A 17,160-nucleotide genomic window follows, 5' to 3' on the forward strand; every position below is an offset into this window, starting at 1 on the left:
ATACAAAAAGGAAACTAGAGGATGCATCAATGTACATCACTTGGAACATGATTGCTACAGTAAGGGATTTTTGTTCACTGACCTGATCCGGTAAATCAAATTCAACCTGATATTCATTTTGGGTGCATTGGATTAAAATCGGATTCTTAACACTTTGACACGAAGGCAAGTCACATTTGTAAAAGATTTGACATTTTTTTCTATCTGATATGCAATTGCATGTTCATTCACAAACATGCATGATGATGAATTCCTGTGATGTATTAGGTAAATGCAAAATATGCACGTCCAACTCCTAGCATGACACGCGGAATTTTAAATTATTTTAGAGTTGCTCCCTGTTTATAACCTATTGGCAAAAAATATAGAATCAAGCTGTGGTACTGCAATGAGATTAGTTACCTGGGAGAATAATGTCAGTTGGCTCAGATAATCTTAGTTCTCCCACAACTGAATCTGAACGAACTGGTGTATATCTGTGAGATGAATTCAACAAGTTTTTAGAAATAAATATTAATCATGCTAAAGAATTGTTCGTAAGGGAACAAAAAAAATCAAAGAATGAATCACAAACAAGAAATGCTAAACAGTGTTAGACCGCCTCTAGAACCAAAAGCTTGAGCTATTACAAAATGGACCAAATAATGGCTGCCAAATTTACAAATCCTCTGTCCGGTACAATCCCTAACCGATCATCTAACCATTATGTTGTGGAAAAACAAACTTAAGGAATTGATTATCCTTCCCCCAGCATAGCGGGTTAATTGAGTTGGCAAAAGTCATTCCATTTGGAGAGTGTTTGTCGGCCAAGCCTTCCATATATTTCCCTCTTGATGGAATCATCTTTGCTAATTATCCTTCCTGCAGCATAGCTGGTTAATTGAGTTGGCAAAAGTTGTTCCATTTATAGGGTGTCCATCGGCCAAGCCTTCCATATATTTCCATCTTGATGGAATCGCCTTTTCTTGTTATTCCTATTTTCCGTTATTTGCTTATTTATTCTTTTTTCCTTCTTGTTTGGTAGGAAGGAATGTAAATTTTTTGAAGGCTTTCCCTTCAATAAAAACTAGGTTTCTCTCCCGAAAAAAAAACAATCAGTGAGTGCCTTGTAAATATTTTGGTAATTTGGAGTCCATTTATCTTGAGATTCGTCTTTTAAGGCATGTAACAATTAAAATAATAATAATTAATAGATTCTCGTAAGAATATTTAGTACTTCTTCTAGCAACAATGATTAGGTTTTTAGTGTTCGTGAGACTACAGCCATAATACGTCATATAATGGTTCTATCAGCATATCATTCATGTAAACACTACTTAGAGAGAGAGAGAGAGAAAGAGAGAGAGAGAGAGTAGTCACCCGAACAACAAACGGCAATTGTAGTCTGAATCTGTAACATCATAAGTTCTAGAATTCGCTCCGTTGATGAGAATGATGGTTCCATCACTAGTTTCTCTATACCAGCTAAACAGGCTTGATCCTTCATATCCACCAAAATATTTTCCTTCTCCAAAATAAGTACTAGAAGACAACTCCTTCACGCGAACGTTAGAAACTACTGGAAGAGCTGCCATATTATGTCACTTTGATATGTCAAGGACAAAGATCACAAAAACAAAATACCTAGAAATCCTTGTATGGTTGGTAAGAATAACCTCATAGACACATACAAAAAAATAGGGGCAACCATTTGATGGTTCCATTTAGGTGGTCTCTATTAGGTCAAGAGTAAATATAATGATTAACGTGTCAAATTGACAACAGCCACCCAGACTATTCACAAAAATAACAACATGAAACGATTGCACTGACCACCAAATAAGAATCATTCTGACAGAATTGGTAGATTAGACTACTTGAATGGTAGGTCCTACTGTTCATAATTGCTACTAGTAGAACAATAGCGAACCATGCTACAGGTCCAGTCAGTGTGCAGATAAATGAGCCCGCAACTATAAAGCAGTAAGCAAAAATAAGATTCTACCTGCTGTGACAGGAGAATTGCAAATTGAAACTAAAGGCTTTCCGCATTTTCCATCCGCACGAGTTGGTAGCCAATGTAAAGCTAAATAAGCCCCCACATCTTCCAGTGATGGAGTGTATGTTCTGCCACAGTAGCACATTATTAAATGGAGGCTTTTTGCATCAGTTCTGGGAACTTGGAACCCATTATACTACGTCACAGAACTCACAATGTTTTTCCACATATAACAACATCTTGAGAAGTATTAGATATGTCCATTAGAGAAGATCCATGTAATTTATTCCTTGTTCGGTACCAAACATATTCTCCATCACCTTCTTCTCCACCAAAGTAAGTCTTTTGAGGGACTATCACCTTGTCCTCGCAGCAATCAGGAACTAAGAGCTCCACACCCTTCGGGTCCGCTGTAGCAAGAAACATTGGACACTGAAATTGTTCATATTTCTTATCTAGAGCCTACATTAAAACGCAGTCTAAGTTAATAAGTAAAACTATAGGGTCTTCAAATCAGTTCCAAAAAAAATTCATGCCACGTGCAAAAAGGTACTTGAAGTTCAATGGTTGGGCAATAATTTGAAAACATTGCAGCTCAACTTTAAAATAATTGAATAAATATAAATAATAAACAACTTTTAAAGGTGTGAACCATTTCGCACCCTCCTTTTTCTGCTGTCTATTGAATTTTCAGTTAACAATATTTCTTTATGTCTACTGATAAAAGTCCTTAAAGTAAAAAAATTCAGCAATCATCACAAAAAGGATCCAATGGATATGTTAATTTAACAATGTTGGAAAGCATAAAACGGAAGTGAAGCGATAAATAAAACAAGTAGAACACACAGATATAACGTGGTTCAGCCACTAGGGCCAATATCCACGGTACAAAGAACCCAAAGGGCTACATCACTTTTATAATACTCTCTCAATTCATTCACATTACAATGGTGGAGGCTCCTCTATATAGGAGAAGAAATTATGAGAATGGAAAGACATAGAAAATAGGAAACAATGAAGATTTTTCAACACTGATTCCTCTAACAACAGCAAATCCTCAAAAATAGGAAACTAAATCAATTACTCGAGGATTTTCCTCCACCGATTCCTCCATTAAATCTTCAATACTCCTCCTTAAGTTGGAGCATGAATGCCCAACTTGCCATTGAGATGACGAGTAGCAACAAGTGCAAATGATGAAGAGAGATGAAAGAAGGCAAAGAACAATGCTACCGAACACACTGGCGGCCCAAACAAGTCAAACAAAAATTGCCGGAGACACGGCAAAGGCGAAGACAATGCTACCTAACACACGGCAGCCCAAAAAAGTCAATACAAACTGCCGGAGGCATGGCAAAGGCGAATAACAATACTGACGAACACATCGGCAGCCCAAGCAAGTCACAAATATCACCGAGAAACCCTTAGCAACAGATGCTAAAGGAATACCCCAAAATGGGGGTCTAAACCTTAAAAGTGAAATTAGGCTCTGATACCAAGTTGGAAAGCATAAAACGGAAGTGAAGAGATAAATAAAACAAGTAGAACACACAAGTACTACGTGATTCGGCCACTAGGACCTACATCTACGGCACAAAGTGCCCAAAGGGCTACATCACTTTTATAATACTCTCTCCATTCATTCACAATACAATGGCGGAGCCTCCTCTAAATAGGAGAAGAAATTACGAGAATGGAAAGAGAGAGAAAATAAAAAACAAGGAGGATTTTTCGCCACTGATTCCTCTAATAACAGCAAATCTTCAATAAACAACATACACTTTTAGAAACCCCTTGTTGTCCCATGTACATTGTTTAAGGTATAAATATTAAAATTGCACCCTCTCTATCAGCTTAAGCTTTTAGAGTAGATGGGTAGTTAATATGGTATCAGAGCCAAAGGTCTCGAGTTCAAACCTCACCATCACCCTAATTGAAAATTGAAAAACACGTGTAGGACCAAAAAGAAGGCCACACGTGAGGGGGCGTATTGAAGGTATAAATATTAAAGTTGCACCCTCTCTATCAACTTAAGCTTTTAGAGTAGATGGGTAGTTAACATACATCAATACTCACAACAAAAATAGAGGCAGGGGGCAGAAAGCTTGCATTTCTATGAGGTATAGAAATGCAAGAAAAAGGAAATGAAAACAAAAGGGGAAAATGTTTGGAGTTACAAAAACAAAAAGAGGGGGGTATATTTAAGTTATTCCCTCTCTAACAGTTTAAGCTTTTGGAATAGATGGTAGTTAACATATATACGTATTTAATTATATAAATATATGCATGTATATGTAGAAAACAAATACTAACACATATTTTACTTGTAGAGAATTACAAAGTTTTCTCCACAAAGTATATTCATAAACAAAGACAACAATGAAACACATCTTCCAGATCCACTTCAAGGATCTATTTTCCCTAATGCCAAGCTTGATTCATTAATGATTTCCTAATAAATTAAATAATATGAATGACACAGAAATTTGAAATAAAATAACGAATTATTTATGGCTTAGGTAATCTAGATTTTTCATAATGAAAGAGCTACTTACCAGGACCAACCACATCAGATACTAAACTCCGAGCATTCCCTTTAATTCCATCTTTTCGCACAGGGGTGTAGACAAGCTCTACGCATCTCCCCACATCGTCAAAAGTCAAATCCAAAAATTCTGCTAAGAGAACATTTTTAACTATTTAATCTCACAAATCCAAACTGGAAAAGTTGGGGGATAACTCATTTAAAAATTGAATATGCTTACCACCAGCATTTACTTTCTCCTTGATGCCATTACTTTTCACTCTAAACCATTCATAGAAGCAATCTCCTTTTTCCCTGAATCAAAATTGAAAGCTTTAACATCAGGACCAAAAGTAAAAGAAGGCTAGAAGGTCAAGATTGTCCTCAATATGATGGTTGACCAATTATCTTACCCTCCACTGTAAGACGCAATAAAGCTCAAACGCTCTCCTTCCATTAATGATCCAAGAAATTCAAGTGATTGACAAGTTGGTGGCCCTGCAATAAAAGGTCACATTCAAAGATGCTGATCTAATTATAAATAGCAATGCTCCTGGAAAGAAAAACTAATGTTTCTCAGCATCATCATAGGCTGAACAGAATTGAATGAAGAGAATGTTTCAAAATAATACACTTTGAAACACACAAGGAACGAAAAATGCAACCCCCTGTTGCTTGAACTTGTTTATTATAAAAGATGGTGATATGTCATTTGTGTACCAGGTATTATTGGTCCAATTTGTTCAGATAGCACAGTAGGACCACGAGCCCAATCACTTCTGACAGGCTCACACGAAACTGAAACAAAGCAGCCGATATCATCAACTGAGAGCATGTATGATGAACTCGCAGCACCTTTGACTTCACTTGGGGTGCCATCTGAACTAGTCTGCATACCACACTTTAGCTATTCAGCCATTAAGTAATTTAAAATCAACAATAATGCACATTGAAATCAGAGAATTTATATTATATTATCAGTGTAAGATAAATAAATAAATAAAATACTTATAAATACTTGAAAATTCTATCATCAAAGTTACCAACTATTATTCATATATTGGTACCATGTGATACCAAATATTAGTCAAAGTCAATCAAGACATTTTATGCAGCAACGGACCAGTAGAAGATTTAAAAAATTTAGGTGTCAAGCTAAATTACCCGGAACCAACGGAAAACTGAGTCTCCCTCTTCACCACCCCAATATTTTTTGTCAACAGTAAGTGTAGTGCCTTCAACAACAGTTCCAACTATTTGCAGAGAAAGTAATCTTGGGCTTCCTAATGACCAAGTACAAATCAGCAATGTTAGAGATTCACTAAAATAGTCTCCATGATGACAGGATTCTTGTACCAATACCAGCCAGAGATATACATACATAAGAATGCACAAAGGAAAAATAAAATAAAAAATCACTATAGAAGATGTACATGATCAGTGGAACAACAAAATCTATTTTCTTTTCTTTTCTTTTCTTTTCTTTTCTTTTTTTTTCCTTTTGAATTGGGGTATTGGATGTAAAATTCCTTCACGGAAGAATATCTGTGAGAAAAATAATAATAATGAAAATATAGATCATTTTAACATCTGTCCTGTTCAAAAAGGCAAATAAAACTTTTTTAGCATCACAAATTTTTCAAGAGATGAATAACATTAATGGGTTAGATGTTAATTTATTCAATGCAACTCCAATATGGGATAACCAAGTATTAAGATCATAATTGAGGCGTGAGAACCATAACACAAAGAGTTGCTATGGGTGTCATGCCTCTTTTCAAACTTCATAACAAAGTTGTGTAAACCCTTAGATTCATTTTTTATGCAATTATAATTATCTTCGAAAAATGTGAGATGACAGACAGCCAGGGTACGGATTTAGAACTTCCTATGTCCAATTATAAGCCAAGCAACCTGTTGTATGTTTGGTTTCATCTCTGCAGCTTTCTGTGCTCTTTATTTCATCACGCATAAGGCCCTCCCTTTCACATCGATGTTCATGCAACTGCTTGTATTATGGTTCACAGGCTTCAATTACGTTTCTAATACTTCTTGTTCGAACAGGCAAATATTATTGTTAAGGGGGAAAAAATTGTGAGATGAATAACATTATTAATTATTCATTTACTCAAGTTAGTAATTTCAATATCTAAATTCGTGAGATAAGGAAGTACTAAAAACATATTCAGGAAGAAAAAAAAAAGTACTAAAAACATCATTGATACCTTTTGGGATAAAATAAAAATAAAAACATCATTGATGCAAGGAAACATAATACAAAGAGTTGCATGGACATGAATGGGAAAGGACTTTATGCATGGTGAAATAAGGAGCACAGATAATTAAAAGGGTATAAAACAACAATACAGCAGGTTGCATGGCTCATAATTGGAAATAGGAAGTTTAAAATCCTGCAGCTTGTCTGCCCTTGTACATTTTTTAGCAGAAAAATTATAATTGCCTAAAATAAAATAAGGGTTCACAAAACCTTATTAAGAATTTTGATCACATTCAAAAACAAATGCAGCATATATGGAAGTTTATATATACGAGAGAGAAAATAAGGGGAATCATCGTAATTAGTATGTTTCATGAATATACGAAAAGATAGGCAAACATATATCTACCAACCTATCTAGACGCATATGTGCATACACCTATGTATACATATAACATATATCTTCATTGTGCCTTAATTTTAAAATATATGGAACGCTAAGGATATCTTTAAAACATTATAATCATGAAAACAATGACCACCTCCTAAATTTTTTTCTAAATTATGCACTACTATCTTCCTGTATGAAATCGAGGCACTCCTCTAGTAAAATACTTTGGGAATCACATATAGAATTTAAAATTATTTAACAGATATAAACATAGCTTCAAGATAAAAGCAAATATAATTACCAGGACGAACACGCTCTTGCCCTATGACAGTTCTTGACTCGCCCACAATCCCATCGTCGCGTATTGGGGTACATGTAAAGGATATGAATTTACCGATGGCATCTTTTGTAACACGATACTGGAGAAGACCCGAAACTTCGGGTATCAGAGAACCTGAATCAGTTTCAACCTGCAGATAGCAACAAACATATAAACTAACAGAACTAAAAAAGAAAGAAAATGAAATTGGTACGTCAGTATACATTAAAGCTGTTGTGCTCAAGTACAGTACCATGTGTCTAAGCAGATAATGAAAACAATCAAAGACTACACATAGGCCAGTGTTTGCAAAGAAAAGTAATGATAAATTGACAATCGGTTGATTCTTTAAAGTAGCCTCATGAAGACAGCAGAGAGAGAAAGCTTAGCAACATGCACCGAAGTGTATTGTTATCATTATTAGTTTTGTGTATGCATAGAAAATGTGATTGGCCTTTAAAGTACATAGTCTCCCTTAGAGCAATAATCCTGGGTCTCTCTTTAAAGAGACTGTAGGGATGGCAACAGGGGTGGGTTTGGGCGGGGGTACACTCCCCCGTCCCCGCCCAAAACCGTTTAGGAAACCTCCCCTCCCACCCCGCCCCCGTTTAAGTTTCCTCGCCCTGTCTCCACCCCATTTAAATGCCCACTCTATTTTTTTCCCCAACATTTCTCACTCAAATTTTAAAGTCCTATTTAATAATATAAATCAAATAAATAATTAACATTGATAAGTTTACAGAAATTATAAACAGAAGCCGCACAAATAAGTTTTTAAATCTGGATGCAGATTTCAGAAATAGGGAACAGAAGGCACACAATCATGATTCATAATTGTACTTTTGGCCAAAAATCTATTAAGAAAATGGGTGTAATTTATGTGTAGTCCAGTACAATTAACTGGTTGCTTGGGGGGGGGGGGGGGGGGGCGCCGAAGAATAATTTATGATTCATGACCACAGTACAATTAACTGGTTGGGCCAAAAATAATTTATGATTCATAATTGCATGTTTGAAGGATTGCAAATCAGAGAGAGAAGACAAAAAAAAAAAAAAAAAAAAACGAGAACTCAACAAACAAACAATGAAATTGGGACCTTGTTACTATAGATATAGCTTGTATATATAGTAGATCTACTATATCTGTATAATACCAGTAAGGAGTGTGTGTGTGTGTATATATATATATGTATGTATGTATGTATGTATGTAGAGAGAGAGAGAGAGAGAGAGAGAAGAGAAAGCCACTGATCGGAGCACCTGGAGTGGTTCCGGTCAGTGGTGGCACTGGTGAGGATGTGGTCGTACTCATGGTCGTGAGGGGTGAAGGCTAGAGCTCTCTGCGGCTACCTAATGAAATGATTCGGGTAATGAGAAACTTAGGGATTTTAGTACACACAAATATATATATATATATATATATATATATATATATATATATATAGTAAGCGTAAAGCTGTAAATTCGTAATATAAACGGGGTGGGGTGAGGCGAACTTCCCCAATCCCTGCCACGCATCAGCGTGACCTTCTTCAAGATGCATATATTACTTTGTCTAGGCAAGATGGGAGAGGAGACCTCTCCTGATGTTGGGCCTAATTATAATAGATGAAACTTGTGCATTTTTTTGCAACGTGTCCCGAGGTTTGGCCCATTTTTACAAAACTTCCCCACCGTACAAAATTCAGTCCTTTTTGTCAGAAAAATAGATTGAAGTGAATAAAATAAAATGCCCATCAACTAAGTCTAAGTATAAAAGCGGTATTACCCTCATAAAATCTTCAAATGACAAAAAAGACTTATTTTAATGGACGAAAATGCCCTTCTTTCTCCCTCCCTTCTTTCTCACCATTTCCATTTATAACACAAGATTATAAGAGAGAGAGAAAAAAAAACTCACAACACGTGTGTGCGCGTGTGTATATCCTTTTCAATAGAAATCATCTCTGAATTAATAAGCAAATTGAGAAATCTCACTTACATATATATATATATATATATATATATCAGTGTTATATATAATAGATATATATATTATTCACCCATCTCAGAAGGAATTTGTGATAGACACCTATAGCAGGAGCCCAATTAAACCCAACACCGCTACCATTACCGGCTGCGGAGCTTTGAACCAATGCCACCCCCATTACCAACCCATTCAGCGTTTGATAAGGAATTTGTCCTGATTACAAAGCCCTAATCGGAACCCAATAGCACCACCATTACCCATTCGGAACCCAACACACCACCATCATTGACCCATTCGGCGTTTGATTTAATAAGAAATTTGTGGTGGCACTGATTGCAAAGCCCTAATCGAATCCAACACCACCACCATCACCGATTCATTCGGCTTGTTTGCAGAACTTAATCGGAACCCAACAACACCACCCTCGCCAACCCATTTGGCGTTTGATTTGATAAGGAATTTGTGGTCACACAAATTCCAGAGCCCTAATCAAACTCGACACCACCACCACCACCACAATCACCGACCCATCCGGGCATTTGATAAGGAATTAGTCCTGATTGTAGAATCCTAATTAGAACCCAACACCGTCACCATCGCCAACCCATTCGGTGTTTTATAAGAAATTAGAGCTGATTGCAGAACCAATTTAATATATATGCAGTTTGTACATATATACATGTCTAGAGAGAGAATCAATCAAATTTTTTTTTTTTTTCCTCGTTAAACCCCACCATCAGATCCGAATCACCACGGCCATCATCGATAGCCGCACCATTGAAGCACAAATCCTACAGGAAATGGATCAAATTCTAAATGCCAACAGCTGATTCACAACACTGCTAGCAGCATCGACAAATCGTTTCAGCTAGGGCTTCAACTGTCGCAATTTTGTATACAATTTCTTCACTAATTTTAGGGCTTGTTTCGGCAATTCTTTGAATTTGGGCAACATTCTCTTCAAATCTTTTCCATTATCCACACCGGAAAAACTCTCATCACCACTGCTTCCTCCGCCACCTCCTTACACTTCTGGTCGCTCAAAATAATTGTCTTATGCCTCATCATCTTCTCCAAATAGCATGATGGGTTGCTTGAGGAATCAGAGGCCACGAATGATTTCTTGCTTCGATTGGTTGAGTTCACCCATCTTCTGTTCGTTGGCTGGGATTTTGGAAGATGGTGTGGCCGACTCAAGGTTGGATTTGGGAATTTCAGTTTCCGAGTAAGGGTTTAATGTGGCATTGAGCTGAGCTTTCTTCTTGGTTATTAGGTGTGGTTGAGGGTAACGGCAGAGGTGCCCATGGAAGGGGATAGTGGCGGTGTGTGGAGAGGATAGAGAGAACAAAGAGAGAGAATGAGAGAGAGAGGAAAGAAAAAAAAGTATTTTTTTAATGTGGGCAAACTGGTAATTTGACATAGCTAAATATTTTAGCTTTTTTAACAATATAATAATAGGGGTAAAAGGGTAAAAACACTTCAAAAAGTAAAAATATGGCAAATGTCTCAACTACTTTAATTAGGCCAAACCTCAGGGGAGGTCAGTGTATTTTACAAAATCCCCCCGCATCCCGTTACCTTCTTCAAGATGTATATATTTCTTTGTCTAGGCAAAATGGGAGAGATGTTGGTGTTTGAATAGTGGCTGTTATTTTTCCCCAAAATCATAATTCCGTCTCCAGTAAAAAAGTAAGAATCCCCTTTTCTTTCCATTCAGACAGATGTACTCTCTTCTTATAACTGTTCTATATATATATATATATATATAGAACTGTTATATAAGAGCATAAGGAATCATTGAAACCTCAATAAGGCTTAACAAATGCACTAACAAGAGACCCCATAAACAATCTCAAGAAAGGTAAAAGTGGGTAGGGAAATTAATTAAACCAATTAGCTTGGACCTGTTTGGACTCCTCTTGGCTGAAATATTAAACTACTCAAAACTCAGCAGACTCACCGAAGCTAAAGATACTTCAGCTTGAGAAAACACTAGGATCCCATTAACCAACTCATAAGCGTAGCTCCACTCAGTTCCAAAGTCATGGAATTGACTTTTTAATGGACATTTATCATGTTTTTGTTAATTGGAAGTTGGAGCTTCTTTAATAAATGGTTTTGACATTGGGAACTAATGTATTGTGCTTTGTTATTTCTCTACTTTTTCTCATTCACAAACTATCCCTCATCAATGTGCCCTACGATACAACTTATTTTATCTAAGAAGATTCTCATTTCTTGTCTATCAGAAACACAGTCCTTTCAAGAACTTTAGTAGTCTTTTAAACTGTCTATCTTCAACCTTTAAAAATATGTTTCAATTTTCCGTAATTATACCCACATTGACTTGGAAGCAATTCTTTACTATATTTCTCTTTTGATATTAGCTTTTGAAATACGAAACTTCTGCAACAACTTTCCTTCAGGGGCAACAATTACTCTTTTTATTTCTCCGGAAAAACATTAAGGGCATATATACTGTGTATGATAAAATTGAAGGATCTCACGCAGTACAAAATCAAACTCTATACAACTTAAAATACACAAAATAATATACCTCATGAAGATACCAATTGTAATTACTTTTTCCTTCATGACCCCCTATATACCCATATGATGCTGTCAGTATTCCATCTTCACAGTAATCACCAGTGATAGATAGGAAATTTAAGCTTGGAGGAAGAGCTGCAAATAATTTAAATACATATTAGTAGCAATCTAGGATTCGTTTTCTGATCAACTTTTATCAGGGAAATAGAATCCATAGCTTGTTTATTGATCAGATGAATGTGTTCATCCCACACAAATAAGATAAACTGGACAATCAGAGAAGCCAACCTCAATTTTAAAATTCTTCATGGTTCACAAAGTATATTTATTTTTTTAGTGAAAGAACATTGAAGTCAAAAGTAAAAAATTAAAAAAAAATCTATTCTTTAATAGATTATAATATCTACTCTTAAAGGAGTCGATATTAAAAATTGTTCAGTATCTTAAATACTGTAATCTTAACAAGTAAAATGCAACATGCAAAGTATCAAAAAGATATTGATAAATAAAATAGTAGATTTACTTACTCTCAACTGGTCTTTCAGATATAACATATGCTGCTTCACCAGCTTCACCATCTGGAGTCATAGGAGTAAATTTCGCAACAATAAAATAACCAACGGCTCCTAAAGGTATGCGAAATGCCTAAACAAAATCAAAAGCAAATGTTAGATTGTTCATCCAAAAATACAAGCCAGAAGATAAATGTCAAAGGTTAACTTCGCCTACCTTTGCAATTTTGGATGTGCTTACTGCTTCAAGACCATTCTCACCCTCCAATGTTGAGCAACTTGTTTTAAACCACTGAACTCTGCTGGATCCTTCAGTTCCACCAGTGACAATACCCGTTACAGTGACCTTACTTCCCTCCCTCAAATCACCAATTATTTTCACATTCATTACTTTTGGGGGAGCTGGAATACGGATCAAGACAAAAGCATAAGAACAGGAGAAACTCAACAATGAATGTGGCATGACAAATCTAGTAAAACAACTAAAGGTTCACGCCGAATCGTGTTAAAGTTAGTTCGGGCTCACCCTAACATACTTATTACAAGCTCAAACTCACCCTGCCCTTATTGGTCCTAACCCAGTCCAAGTTTATTTTTGGTTCGGGCAAAAGCCCAGGTAAGCCCAAACTTCATAGTGTAGGGTTTGTTAGAATTGCAATGATTTGGTTTGCTTTGCACAGTGAAGAGAAGAGGAACAAGTGACGAACAATAATGTATATCGTGTACTCAAAATTACAGAAGGGTTAACCCAAACTCAGTTTCCTAGTACGAAGAAGTCAACTACCCTATATGTATAGCCATAATTTCTGAAATTCATCTTCTTGTTTAGTCCCTCTCAACCTAGTTAGGTTTTTAAACTGTGAAAATTTTAATTTAACTGAGAAAACAAGGAATGTCAAAAAAAATTGAATTCATGGAGTTAATATACATAAATATATGCTTAAATATATAGAAATATTTTACAGATACTCAAGCTGTAGATTTCTTTATTTTTCATCTTTGATTTTTGTTAACAAATTTTGGTTCATGACTTCAGAAGCTAGAACTTTTTAGTGTCATATACATAAATATATACACAACACATTTGGGTCTTCAGGCTAGAACTGGAGTGGGTTCTATGTTGGACTTGAATACCCTGAACCTAGCACCAACTGTGTAAGTCTTGAATCTACATGCAATCCCAATCTACCCAGTCAAGATATATGCCAGGTTGCCATTTCTGTGCCAATCTTGAATCTAAATGAAATCCCAACCTAACCGAGTCAATATATATGCCAGGTTGCCATTTAGCACAAGCTAGATCAGTCAGGTCCCAGGCAAACCCGTCCTAATATGCAGTCCTTTATACCAGTAATTAATTGCTAAAGACTGAGAACAGATATTTTTTAAATCGAAATCAAAAGATAAGCAGGACAATCTTAAGGGACTGCTCATTTCCTGTCAAAACCAATGCACGCTAGTGGCATTTGAAAAATCCATCAATAAAGATTTTTTGTGATGGCCTACTCTACAACTTTTGGGACTATAAAGCAAAAGAAAATGGCAAGATCTGCATGTTGAGCATTCCTTTTCAAAAAGAAAAATTGTGAATATAGAAGAGAACAAAAAAAAAATGAAGGATCTGTCACCTTTTAGGCAATATTCAAAACACTCTTCCTTTCTGCAATACACGTGCACAAACCATTTGTAAATACTCAGTTGATTCTTACTTACCAAAAAAAAAAAAAAAAGGACTCAGTCGATTCTTTTTTTTTTTTTTGTTTTTTTGATAAGTAGTCGATTCTTATTTGTCTTGTAGAGTTACAATTTTTCCACTTTTCATAGTCGATTTCGAATTTAATCACCCCTATCGCCTCAATTCAATTTTTTATCTTTAAAACTTGCCAATTTCAAAATATCTATTTACCATTTTCATTTTTCAATTCTACAAAAAATCCATTTCTACTATCAAATGTTTGTGTAAAAATCATGTTCCAAAAGAATTAAAAATAAAAACTTGGAAAGAGAAGACCAGATTTTCAAGTTTTTAAGCATAGTGGCCGGATATAACCACTGTATTTCATCCAACTAGCCATCAGATTTTGAAAATCATGCATATACTAACTATTTCATAACTCCCTGTACAGTTTGCAACTTTTATTTATTATTTTTTTCTTTTTGGTATAAGAGAAGGTGTGATCAAGTGAGACAAGTTATAGGCATTGCAAAATGAAATTGTGTTTTAAGCATTCTAAGAGGTTGCATTAGAAATTAGGAAACAATTATAAAGCAGTGTCCTAGAACTTTATGTATTACTCCATCCGTCCCAAAATAGTTGTTCCTTTTTCCATTTAAGGGTTGTCAAAAAATCATGTCCCATCTTCATTGTCACCATATAAATAAGATATATTTTCCAAAATATCAACTTATCAAAACTTCACCAACTAACAATGTGAAATTTGTAACTTTAAAAAGGTAGTTCTAGAATTTAAAAGGGGACAATGAATTTCCCCTTAAAAAGTTGGAATCTTGAAAACAGGCGAATTTTGGGAAGGAGGTAGCATGAAATTTCACTTGTCAATTATCATCTCAAAAAGTGTTTCAAATAATGAAAGGGCCATTACCAAGTGTGTTCCCCATTATTTGAGGGTGTTGGGAGGGATGGACCATACATAGACTTAAATTAAATCTTTATCAATTATATATATATATATATATATCACATTAATGTTGCGGTAAAACAAAATCTTAGTACTTTTATTAATTAGAAAGAATTTCTGATATTTGGTTAATATGAGATGTTAAACTCTAAACTGGAAACAGTGAATACCCTAAACCCTGAACACATAAACCCCTACTTGATGTTTGTATTGAACTAGAAATCAGTATCAATCTTTGTCGGTATTGATTTTTCCCAGAATGCTCTGAACCATGTTGCTAACCTTAATTTAGATGTTGCTGCTCACAAATGTTAGGGACTTGGGAATAGTGCCAAAGAAAAAAGGAAAGTTAGGACGTCGGCTTTACAAGAAAAGCAAACAATATTTCTGACCTAATGGCAAACTTAGATGCGTGTAGATCATAACATTGTTTAGATTTATATAATATTTTGCACTTGCACTAGGGGAAAAATTAGAATTTTTTGTAAGATCATCATGTACAAAGAAACATATTATAGGAGAATTAACAGTCTAACAGAAGCTCCAATGGCATGGATCAAAACTGGGTTAAGTCCAATCATTGGTTAAGAAATGCTTCTTGAGAAAATAAATATTTAGATATGTATGTGTATCAAAATGCATTCACCACTTCAGTACATCCATTAAATTTATTGAAGGACACAACAAAAATCATAAGCCCCTAATTACACGAAGTACCTTGCTTGATTATCTGAGACACTGTTGACACAGATTTTCCTTCCTGCCCTGCAAAATAAACCAGAAAAAACATTATATAAATGATCTATGAGCATAACACATAATAAGCTATATGTGTAAGCCTTCCACAAAGTTGAAGGAATACCCTCAAAATTGATAGGTATATACACAAAAGCCAAGCGCCGGCCAACATCTTCTTTCATTAAAGCATACTCAGTTGTACCAGTTGACACCAATACAAATTCTCTGGCCCACACAAAAGACAAAAAGAAAAGGCTACTAATTAGGATGGAATAATAGGAATACAAAGCAACCTAAAAAGAAAGTTGAACTTACTCGTAATTCAAGAAATGTAAATCTAGTTGAAAATTGTTTACCAAAGAAATAGAATAATAAGAATACAAAGCAACCAAACACAACAAGATGAGAGACAGCAACAGGTGGTAAGGCAAATCAGACCATTAGGAATAGAACAAGTCACATGGAAATTTCAAAACCAATAGATATGACACAACATGTAATCATGCTGAAATATGTCTGACTCCTACATGCCTGTCGTTGGTAAAACAAGTGCATTTCCCAATGTATGATTTGCTTATGTGAGTAGCTAAGAGGGAAAAAGCAGAGACAAACCTAACCTTTGACATTATTCAGCACAAAGCGAATGCACTCAAATTCAAATTGTCACCCTCAAGCTTGTCAACTCAAGTTTGCGATTGCACCAAGCAATGAACTCTACATGCCAAGAATTTCTAGGGAGAGCAAGTAGATGACTGACACAATTAATGGGAAAATCCATTTTCAACAGTAATGAGGACAACTTCTATGGCAGGCAGACTATACAAGCAGTCAGCCCAATCCATATGCAAGGACACAAATGCATGAAAGAACATCTGCATACACACACATAAGTGATGCATGCACGCACACAAACTGTGAGAGCTTGATAATCCTTGCATCTAGGAGTCACGAAAAGATTCTAGTAGTGAGGGGGCTATCAAAACTTCTCGATTCCCTTCAAGCTCTGGCCATTCACTAATACAGAGCTGTTGGGTCATGTGTTGTCTAAAATGTTATCACACCACTGATTCTAAGAGGTTTTCTGTTCAATCACTCTATTTGCATTTGTTCACCCGATCTGTTTCTATCCTGTCTACCTCCTACTTGTGTGAGGGGTTTGCACATGAGAATGTGAGAATATAAAATTTATTCAGTCAATTCTCTAACAGCATAAACTTTTGGATTAAGTCATCATCTATTTCGTGAACAAGGGATCTCTCTCATATTTTTCTACTATGTACTTTCCTCACACACTGAGAATACACATCCATCATGCAGTCCAA

General features: G+C 35.6%; 1 protein-coding gene across 2 annotated transcripts in view; it reads right to left on the reverse strand.

The window, feature by feature from the left end:
• LOC132311960 (187-kDa microtubule-associated protein AIR9) overlaps positions 1-17,160 on the reverse strand; it is a 47,731-nt gene that overhangs the window by 16,970 nt on the left and 13,601 nt on the right. The window contains exons 17-31 of one of the 2 annotated variants that reach the window (XM_059810143.1): positions 15,963-16,063; positions 15,818-15,865; positions 12,679-12,863; positions 12,477-12,594; positions 11,957-12,084; positions 7,413-7,581; positions 5,667-5,785; positions 5,223-5,391; positions 4,916-5,000; positions 4,744-4,817; positions 4,534-4,656; positions 2,193-2,388; positions 1,985-2,106; positions 1,360-1,567; positions 403-476 (exon numbers count right to left, since the gene is read on the reverse strand). In XM_059810143.1, coding sequence (XP_059666126.1) covers positions 403-476; positions 1,360-1,567; positions 1,985-2,106; positions 2,193-2,388; positions 4,534-4,656; positions 4,744-4,817; positions 4,916-5,000; positions 5,223-5,391; positions 5,667-5,785; positions 7,413-7,581; positions 11,957-12,084; positions 12,477-12,594; positions 12,679-12,863; positions 15,818-15,865; positions 15,963-16,063 — 1,919 coding nt within the window. The remainder of the gene's footprint in view (positions 1-402; positions 477-1,359; positions 1,568-1,984; positions 2,107-2,192; positions 2,389-4,533; positions 4,657-4,743; positions 4,818-4,915; positions 5,001-5,222; positions 5,392-5,666; positions 5,786-7,412; positions 7,582-11,956; positions 12,085-12,476; positions 12,595-12,678; positions 12,864-15,817; positions 15,866-15,962; positions 16,064-17,160) is intronic. The other variant, XM_059810151.1, reaches the window with a different exon arrangement.

The sequence above is a fragment of the Cornus florida genome, unplaced genomic scaffold (genome assembly GCF_030987335.1).
Source record: "Cornus florida cultivar Cherokee Brave unplaced genomic scaffold, ASM3098733v1 CherokeeBrave_3.0.0_Hap2_Chr01, whole genome shotgun sequence".
NCBI lineage: Eukaryota > Viridiplantae > Streptophyta > Magnoliopsida > Cornales > Cornaceae > Cornus > Cornus florida.